This window comes from Natator depressus, chromosome 9, assembly GCF_965152275.1.
Source record: "Natator depressus isolate rNatDep1 chromosome 9, rNatDep2.hap1, whole genome shotgun sequence".
Taxonomy (NCBI): Eukaryota; Metazoa; Chordata; order Testudines; family Cheloniidae; genus Natator; species Natator depressus.
In genome coordinates this window covers 31,543,887-31,554,452 of record NC_134242.1, presented here as the reverse complement: position 1 = coordinate 31,554,452, position 10,566 = coordinate 31,543,887, and the positions used below count along the sequence as shown (strand labels likewise).

The window sequence follows — 10,566 nt, the reverse complement described above, 5'->3', positions numbered from 1 at the left end:
ATTAATAAAAATATTGAGTAGTATTGGACCCAGGACAGACCCTTGTGGGATCCCACTATATATATCCTCCCAGTTTGTCATTGATAACTACTCAATGAGTATTGTCTTTCAACTTGCTATGCGAACATCTTATAAGTAATTTAAACTAAACCACATTTCCCTAGTTTGTTTATGAGAGTATCTCTGGGACCGTGTCAAAAGCCCTATTAGACTCAAGATATATCACACATACAGCTTCCCCACTAGCTACAAAGCCAGAAACCCTGTCAAAGAAGGAAATTAGGTTGATTTGGCATGATTTGTTCTTGACAAATCCATGCTGGCTATTACCCTATAACCCCTAGGTGCTTATAAATTAATTGATTTGATAATTTGTTCCAGTATCTTTCCAGGAATTGAGGTTAGGCTGACTGGTCTATAATTTCCTGGGTCCTCTTTGTTTCCCTTTTAAAAGATAGGTACTGTTTGCCCTTCTCCAGTCCTCTGGTACCTCACTTGTCCTCTATGAGTTCTCAAAAGATAACAGCTTACAGGTCTGAGATTGCTTTGGCTAGTTCCTTAGGTATGCTAGAGTGAATTTTTTTCATCAGGCCCTGCCAACTTCAATGCATCTAACTTATCTAAATGGCTGTATCTCGTGTATATCTGTTCCCAGTGGCCTCACACTAGCTTAGAGAAAGAAATGAACAAACCACACATATGCCTTTCTACAAGGAGTTCAGAAACAACTTTATTTATAGCTCACACTTTTTTTTTGCTAAAAGTGCATAGTAATTATGTATACAGTAGTCAGCATCCAAGACTTTACAGAGAGCAAATTCCTCAAAAAACAAACACAATCCAATTGAAACGAAGATTTACACTGTTTTATTCAGTTGCATGCAGAGACCCTTAAACAAGATATCTCCTTTATACTAAAATGTGCTTGAATCACTAGCTGATAAAAAGATGCAACTGTCGCTGTATTTTCTTTATGCCTCTCCATACTATTGACTCCCATTTGCAACTGCAAGCCTTAAGGCATTCACCTACAGCAGGAAGGTGCAATTGGAGGCTCCTTAAGATTTGAATATAGCCAGCCATGAAGAAGCTCCCAGGGAACTGGAAGTCTACTGGTGGTCTTTCCTCTTAAATAATTATGGGAACTTGCTCCCATTTGAGTCAACTGCTAAATTGCCATTGATTTCAGTGGAGCAGAGTAGGCCCTCCTTTAGCAAACTGTGAGGGGAAGAAATCATTTAGCTTCTTTCTACTTCAGCCCCAGCAGAAATAAACATATTGAAAGGAGGTCTGTATCTTTTGATCCATGTAAAACCTTCTTATCTTCTTACATCTCACCTGAGTATATAAAGGATGGTGCCCCACACTTCATACCCTTAGCTTTAAATTGTGCCTTAAAAGTTATGCAGCTGTGCTGCTTGTAGCTCTGATTCTAGAGGATTTCTAGAGAGAAGGGCAAAATGGATGAAGAGACGGACCAGATGCGTTACGTTCCGTTTTGATGCATGTAAAGGGCAAGGCCTGAGTTGGCTGAAGTCATTGGGGTGTATGTATGTTAGATCGATCCAACAAATGAACAAAGTTTACTCTTCCCTAAATATTACTTATTTAATCAGGACTGGTGCAGCAGGTCTTTATCACTGAGATAAGAGTTAACAGAGCACAAAGGCCAAGAGGCCAGATCCTACTCCCATTTACATCAATGGAAATCTTTCCCCATTGTCATCACAATAACTGGGAATAGGATCAAGCCCTAAATGAACAACCAGGACTCATGAATGCTAAAGGGCTGCTCTGTACAAATGAATCACTAGTCGGCATTTATAAAAGAAAAGCAAGCCTCTTTTGCTTTCCTCCCTGCTTCTCCGCTGACTCCTTTGCATTTAGTTGGCTTGTAAAAAGGTGTACTGTTCATTTGAGGCCTTCTGAGGTCCCCACTGAAGTCAGTGGGAGTTTTGCCATTGATCTCAAAGGGAGCAGAATCAGGCTCTTCTAGAGGTAGGACTATGAGGAGGATAGATAGGGTACACAGCCCACTTGTTTGTCCAGGAGTTCCTGATTTTAGAAAGAGCCATGGTCCTCTCTCAGGGAGATTAAAAGCCCCTTCGAATATGACATTCCTTGTGTCAATGAATATTACTTAGCACCTACAAAGTACTTTGCATTTTATTAAGCGCTTTACAAACATTAGCTAATCCTCAGAACACTCCTGTGAGGTAGGTAAGGTTTATTATTCCCATTTTACAGATGGGAGGAGCTCCTGGTTCTCAGGCCTCTCTTCAGACCACTTGATCATGTTGACTGTTACAGGCAATAAGACATGTTGTGGCTATCTGGGTTATTACTGTATGCATTATTTGGTGCTATAAGGCATGTGGATGTCAACCCAATGACTTTAACCAGTCATGAAACGCAATAATTCCTTACAATTGCACAGCCTGGAATATTGTACTGCAATGGAATTTATACATAAAAATAAAACAAACTATCAGACTCACACTTTCGTTAGGTTCTGTTGACATAAACATGATAAATGAGGCTGAATTCAGCACAGACACAATGAGCGGGGAACTTTAAACAAATAATCAACTCTCACATGAGAAAACATAATAATGATTCTAGTTCTAACTGCCAAATCTCTCCCCTGGCATGCAGACTAGAACTCTGTGTATCCATACCCTTTCACCTTGTTTCCAGAGCTCAGATGCTAGCCTTGCTGTGTAACAGCTGTGAGCTGGCTCAGCATTCTAGATTCTAACATTCAAATGGATACACAAGCTTCCCACGTGAAGAATTCCAGTATTGCCATAGCACTATAGGAGAGTTTCTACAGACCAGCTGTGTAACTCACAGGAGTAATTTCTACTCTAGTTCACATGCTACATGTAGTTGGGAAGCTTGTCATTCCTCATGGACATGTCACTATCTAAGCTACGGTGCTGGGCACACATTCATTACAAAATAATGTTGTGTACCAACATTCTGTGTAGCAGCAGCCCCACACGTGGTCTGTGCACACCTGCACAAGTGTGTCAGGATGGGGACCATTGCTGGGCCAAGAAAGGAAAAGCATATAGAAAGCATAGGTCATGCTTCTGAGCCCTAGACGCCAGCCCTCCATGAGTCCTTTCACAAAAGGTCTGAGAAGTACCCACTCTTCAGGATTGGAGCAGAAATCTTTCACTCTCTGCTCTCTATGCTAGGTGTGCATTTTCTGGCAGGTGCCTATACAGTGCCCTGCAAGATTTTGTCCCCTACAATGCCCCCCAAGCTCATAGCTATTAGAAAGCAGACCTGCTGTCTAAGCTCTGGACATGACTGTGGATGCACTGAATTCTCTTAGGTATGATTGCAAGGCTAGGAATGGTTCCTACTCCAATTTAAGCCAATAGGAGTTTTGCCATTCACTTCAATGAGAGCAGAAATAGGTCCCATAATTGAGGGTGGTTTATCCCACTTCTGGCCTCCCTAACTCAATTATATTTTGTCTATATTCATTAAAAACTGGCCATCAAATATATCAGATTGTGCTGTTATCCACATATGTGCCCTTCAACAAATAAATATAAACATTCAAGTAACAGCTCCCTAGAAATTCTGCAGAGAAATGTGGCAATTATCATTGTAACCATTTAATATTAATCTGCATTTAAAACAAAAAAATATTAGTTATAATTCTGGAAACCTAGGCAGACCTACCTGTACTCACTCACCCTTTGATACATCCAGTGCATTGACAATACAGTAAATCAGAAAGCTGCATTTGCGATCAGCATTCATAAATCATTCTATAGATGGGCTTAGATGTTAAATACACCTCAAAACTTTGCTGAAATACAAATGTTCAGAATGAAGCAATGTCCTGAATATTACCTAGTGGTGCCTTATTGAGCACAGATCTATAAATCAAGTGGGATTTACAGCCACAATTTATGAATGGAAGTAAGATTCCAGTTATACTTGCAACCATAGATAATCCAAGCCCATGTACTGTTGTCTGTAATGGGGATATATATAGATGATCTCACATTGCCTAACTGCAAATATCAAATGTATTTTTACAAGTTAGCCATGGCCTTTTTGACATTGCTTCTCAAGATGCCCTCTACATTGTTACTGACAAGCACAAATAAAACTCATTATGTAATATGCTTTAGTGTCTTTCTCTACATTTGGATTATACTCTCAGCTGTTTCTGAGCTGTCTCTTAGCATTGAGAGTTGTTCTTCCTGGCCTTTCTGATTTTTCGTACTTTTCTTCATTGCTGGTTGGATGCTGTAATGCCATCTCTTAAAAAAAATCTTTAAAAGAAATAGTTTATTTTGAAGCTTGGATGAGCCATCTAACTAATAAAAATGTCTTCTTTTAATGCGGGTGAATCATACCTGAAACATCAACATTAATTTCAAACTCACTGTATATGTGCATAATACATGTAGATGTTCTAACAGTGTCATGGGTCAGATCCTGCAGTGGCTCCACACTCAGGACTCCCTTGGAAGTCGGGGAGTTTGGAACATGGTGCAGCTGCCTGAGCTGACTCTGTATTTATCTAAAAGATTTTCAAAACTTTTCAGTGTGAACCACATCTTAATAGAGAGACTGGTCCTTGAGATAATCTCCCCTCCTACTGACTACTGTGCAGACCACCTCCTATCTTACTGGCAATTGAGTAACACCACTGGGGAAACTATAATCATTTACATGGATAAGTAATATCAGGAAAGTGTTTAATGTAGTTTTAGCATCTTTTACTGCAGTTTAGCAGCTGGAAACAAGGAGACAGGCATATGGGACCAGCCTGCTCTCTACAGACCATCAATAAATACTCATGGACCACAGTTTCAGAACCATGGATTTACACAATTTAGTCACATGCTTCATGACTCCTCAAGTGGCTCTTCCACAAGTTGTGTGTTAGCAGACCCATGGCTGACAAAGAATGAATGTGATATATTTGTTTTGGGCCATATCCTATTAAATACTGTAGCTCAATAAAACCAAAACTACAATAATGTAAAAAATATGTAGGGAAATAAGGTGAAGTGTACCCCCTTTTCCTTCTATTATCCACCTCTTGGGTCATGAGAAAAACTGCATCTCATTTGGCCATAACATGCCTCAATAATCACCAGACGAATGTCATGGAATGGGGAAGGATGAATTCTCTGTCTTAAACAACCCCAAAAGTAGGCAGTGAAGAGGAGAATTTATCTATGGATTCAAGCAGCCCTAACTCATGATAGGCGTAATCCTCCTTGCCAGATTGAAACTCTCTCTGACTTCAGTGAAAGTTTTGGGTGCACAAAGACTGCCAACTGAGTCCTATCTGAAAAGAGTGGAAGAAGTCATTGGACCAAGGGGTCTTAATGGAAGTCACACTGGAAAACGTCTGCTTCTGCTCAGGCATAAAGGACTCTAGTGATAAGCATTCTGGGAAATATGTGCAAAGGCATAAATGGGGGTTTAAATGCACCACTTCCATTGACTTTCAGTGGAAGTGGAGCATCTAAAGGGTTTTTGTGTCTTTGAAAATCTCCTTGTGTTATGAGAGCGGTGGTTTTTGGAGTGACCCAAGCCCTCCTCAATGCCAACTGGCAAGGGGGGTTACGATATTACCCTGATTCTGGTATGTACATTCTGGTTCACCAAAGAATGTTACGTGAGGTCTTAAACGAAAAGCTGGCTCACACTGCTCATTGTCATTGTTGTGAAATGTAGGTACAAATACTGTACTATGTAAGGAGTTCTGTATGTATACTGAAAATATGTTCTTAGAGTCTGTATTACAGCAGGGGTGGATAGAGGTTTCCTGTCAGACAAGGGATGTTTATTTATGTATTCTCTGTTGAAATGTAAATGAAGTATTTTGTCATTCACAGTGGATCTTCCATCACCTATCTAAGATGAATGCAGATGGTTATAAGAATTTCAGCAAGAAACTAACAGAGAAACACAGCAGGGGGAAGAGAAACTTATCTTCAGATATACTTCAAAGGTTTGCTGAACTATATTTGGGGAACAGAGTAGATGCCCCACCATCCTGGGGTTTAGGAAGTAAATGGGCAGTGTGTTTACATTAATGAAAATGGGATCACAACCAGCCTTCACTGAAGAGGCTGAAAAAGGCTTTGGGTGAGAAACTTCATTCGACAAGGAGGCTAAGACAATAGTTGAGTTTAGTCTCTAGAAAGTGTGTTATGATTTTGTTTTATATGTAACCTTTGTGTTTCCATTACCCTTACTCACCAGCTCTTGAATCTCTGATAATAAATTTATGGTTGTTTTTCACTATAAATATATCTCAGTGCTGTGGTATTAAGCAAGGTGTTGATCCTGTGTTGAATCATAAAAGTTGGTGTGTACACTGTTCTCTTGGGGGCAGAAGACCTGGTATTTCTGTGACATGGTATTTAGTGGATAAGGGGTTGGACATTACAAGGGAACACCTCAAAGGGTTTGGGGATTGGGCTGCACCTATTGTTAACCTGCAAGGTAAAGTAAGGGCTGGTATAGCCCAGAAGAAAGTACTTGTGTGGCTAACAGGCTCGTGGTGTCAAGGAGCTAACACCCAGTTAAGCACAAGCAAGTTTCCCTCTCTCTGGAGGCAGGAGGATAATAAGGTGACTCTGTCCTGGGTACCTTGAGAACCATCACAGGAGCTCCCTCTATATATGACAGTCACTGATGCATTCAGCCTTCAAAATCATGTTTGTGTGAAGACTCCAACCTCAAATTAAGGGTCTGATCCTGCAATCCCTACTCAAACCACAACACCCTTTGATGACAATGGGAGTTTTTTCCTAAATCAGGACTACAAGATTGGGCCCCAAATACTTAATTAGGGCTTGATGCATCATATCTTAAAACAAATGTATAGGCAGAAATGTATTTCCACAGATAGAGATGAATCTGCCCTGTATAAAGAGTAGTTAAGTTATTGTGCAATATAAGACTAGAGTTCCAGTAAGTAGCGACATCATACATTTTTAAAATGGAGCATAACAAGTAGTTTGCCACCTGCACTTCGACCGTAATTTCCTTGTATTATATTATTGCATGCTTGTTGTTTGTCCAGTCATATAACCTTAAAATATTTCTGTTTAAAACCCCATCCATTTATAATCTACAAAATCTTTATTAGTATCAATAGTATGTTGTTAATAATTAAGTCATCTCTTTGCTGATAATACCTGGGTTACTGTGCAAAGACACTGCAAATTTGTATTTTTTTAAAAATCTATTCATGGGTGTTGTTAACCTGTAAACTGGAAGAGTCACCCAATTAAAACTTTTGCCCTCTGAAACATCCACAGCACAGCCACTTAGGTAGGGCTTTAAAATGTCCAGCTGCTGCAGAGGTAAACTGAATTATGAAGCAGCGGGGGAAGGATGTCAAAATATAAAACTGAGTTCTTATCTAGAGCCAGATTCTGCCTCCTATAACACGTTCAGTAGTTCCTATGCATCTTCCGTAGTATCTTATTCTACAGTAGTCTAAGGTGACAGAATCTGGCCCCAACTAACTAAAGAGCAGAAAAAGAGGGGAAGCAGAAATCAGGTTAATATACTTAATAACTTTAAAAAATAAATCAGATGTTGTTGGATTAGAGTCTTGAGGGTGAAATCACGTTCTCAGCTCCACGAACCTCCTATTGAAGTCAATGGAAGCTTTGTGTGAGTAGGAAATTAGGTTTTGGTTCTCCGGGCTTGATCCTCTTCTGGTCCAATGACTTCAATGGAACTGTGCCAATTTACACCAGCTAAGAATCTGGCTCTGTATTTCTATTTTGCCTTGGAATGACTATACCAACCATTCAAGCTTCAGTCGCACAAAATGACCAAAATCCCTTGATCAAATTATAGCTCCCTAATAGTTCACAGTTGTTTTTTACCTTTCTCTCTAAAATCTTAACTGTAGCTTGGTTGCCACAAAGGCTATAACACTAGGGGGAAAAAAACTATGGACAGCTGTCAGCTTGTTTGCATTTAAAATCCAGTTCCAGTGCATGTGACCTCAAAGGGCTATTACAGTAGTACAGAAGAAGAACTTCAGTGCATAATCTGCTAGGGAATTCCACATAGGATTTGATTAAAAATCTGTGTGTATAATCCTGATGCCGGTGCATATATTGCTGATTTAAATAATCTCCTAAACAGTCTAGAGTTAGTAAAGGGGCCTTCACAGTTCATGCATTCTTTTTTTCTAGCAGATTTAACAGTAGTGCTAAATGGTTTTACCTTGTGTCCTAAACAATCTCCTAAACAGTCTAGAATTAGTAAAGGGGCCTTCACAGTTCATGCATTTTTTTTCCTAGCAAATTAAACAGTAGTGCTAAATGGTTTCACCTTGTGTCCTAAACAACAATGTAGGAGTAGTTATAAACAATAGTGCTTGATTTCTTCCCTTGGGAACCTAGTCGTTTTAAGAGTAATAGTAGTATTCTAGCAGTTCAGTGACTGACAGGAGGAAACAACCACTTTCAATAGAAAGGTACCAGGCTCCTTTGTAGATTTCATTTAAATTTTGCAGCATCCTCTAAAAAGAATAAGAACAGGAATCACAATAGGAATAAATATACCTGGCCACCTAGTCCTGTTTGCAGAGATCTGCAACGTTCAAAAATTTCCTTATGACCATTCCCAGGCAAAGCATTAAGAGCAGCATATATCCAATGGTGCCTAGGAAGGTAGGGGAGGCAGGTGGGGATTTGAGGAACTGCAACAGCCCTTCTTCTAGATAGTACATCTGGTCATAGATGCTGAGGAAGGTGAAGATGTGGAAGAGCTGGTGGCTGTGCCCGATGATGTCAAACAGCCCCGGCTGGATCCTCTCGGGGATCTTGCTGACGTTGAAGAAGGCGGCCACCAGGAGCCAGAAGTAGCGCCTGTAGAAGTAGACGAAGAGGGTGGGGTTCTGCCCCCGCAGATCGAAGAGGAAGCTCTCCAGCATGATGGGGCAGGCCATGCTGAGGGGCATGGCGAAGACGAAGGTCCGGATGGCGAAGGGGTAGGCGCACCACTCGGAGCGGCTCTTGCAGCACGCCACGGTGCAGGTGACGGCCAGCACAAAGGCCACCGGCAGCACCAGGGCGCTGTAGAGGGCGATGGGGAGGCTGCAGTCCAGCTGCCAGCCCAGGCGCTGCTGCAGGTAGCGGCTCATGGCCCGCGCGTCCAGCAGGCGCAGGCCGGGCAGCAGGTAGTAGGAATAAGCCACGGTGCTGGCGAAGCCGTAGTAGCTGATGGAGGCGTAGTCCAGGTAGAAGAAGGCGGCGCGCAGGCGCAGCGAGAGGCAGCTGAACACATGGGCCGTGCAGCTCATGGCAAACGTGAGCAGGACGCCCGAGGCGTAGCACCAGAGGGGCAGCAGGAAGGGGTGGTGGAAGGGCAGCTCGCCGGCCCCGCTCAGGAAGAAGAGCCGGCAGAACTTGCTCAGGAAGAGGAGCAGGGGGATGAAGTGGGTCCAGAAGTTGAGCGTCTCGTTGGTGGGCTGCAGCACCGAGGCCAGGCACTCCTGGGCGCTGCAGTGCAGCCGCCGGTAGCCCGACAGGATGAAGCACTCCACGAAGTCATCGGGCACCTCGTCCCAGCGCAGTAGGGGGGCAGAGGGAGGAGGGGGAGGTGCCTGGTCCTTGGCTGCCCGGCCTCCAGGCATGGTGCCCCCCTCCCCAGCCCCCTCGGCCAGCCGCGGCGCTGCTCCGCTGCGGGGGTGGCGGCGGGGGCGCGGTGGGCGGAGGAGAGGGCGCCTTTGGGGCCCCGGAGCCGCAGCCGCCGAGCCGGAGCGGGGCTGGTGATGTAAGCCGGCGAAGGAAAAGCCGCTTTCCCCGCCGCCGCCGGAGGAGGAATTGCAGTGGATTTGTGCTTCTCCTCCTCCTCCTCCCCCCCAGCATCGCTCATTGCAGCAGCGGCAGCATCGCCCCAGCCGACGCGCGGAGGCAGCTCCTCCTGCAGACGAGCCCAGCCTCGCGGTAATTCAGCCCCTGCCGCTGGAGGAGACCGAGACCCTGCCCGGCTGGGGGCCCCGAGTCCCCCCGGGAGAACGCGGTGCCTGCTCCTGCTCGGTGCACGCCTCCCCCGCCGTGCCGGTTAATGATTGATGCGCTGCGAGCGCAGGCGGCGGGTTCCCCCGGCTTGGACGGGGGGAGCCATTGATTTGTAAGGCCTGGGACAGTTCGCCTACCCCGCCCCCGTCTCTGAACACCCGATACACTGTCAGCCGGGGGATGAATTTTCCACTCCTCTCCGCGGTGCTGTGGTTTGCATGTCACTGTCATCACGGTCTCTCTCCCTCGGCTCCCTGTCGCGTCCTTCTAGGCAATTCACAAAGCAGCCACTTTGGGGAAGGGAGGTTAAGGGGCGGGCGGTTTGAGGAGAAATACACAACAATAGGTGCTTTGAAACGGGCACGCTATTGTATTGTCTTTTTTTAAATTGGCCACATTGGAGAATAACCGACACAAGTGGAACATTAAAAAACCTTACACATTTTAGTGTGTTAAATGCACAGTCATACTAAATGCATCAGATCTGACGCATAAGAAGCCCTGACAACAGTAAGGAGGGGGC

At 43.9% G+C, this 10,566-nt stretch overlaps 1 protein-coding gene across 1 annotated transcript; it reads right to left on the bottom strand.

Annotated features, from left to right (window-relative positions):
* Positions 1–706: 706 nt before the first annotated feature.
* On the bottom strand, positions 707–9,693 carry PAQR9 (progestin and adipoQ receptor family member 9). Its single transcript, XM_074963828.1, has one exon. The coding sequence runs from the start codon at positions 9,653–9,655 to the stop codon at positions 8,591–8,593; it is 1,065 nt and encodes a 354-aa protein (XP_074819929.1). The 5' UTR covers positions 9,656–9,693; the 3' UTR covers positions 707–8,590.
* Between the last annotated feature and the right edge of the window lie 873 nt (positions 9,694–10,566).

Coding starts and splice junctions, on each gene's coding strand:
- PAQR9 (XM_074963828.1), bottom strand. CDS start 9,655: ATGCCTGGAGGCCGGGCAGCCAAGGACCAGGCACCTCCCCCTCCTCCC.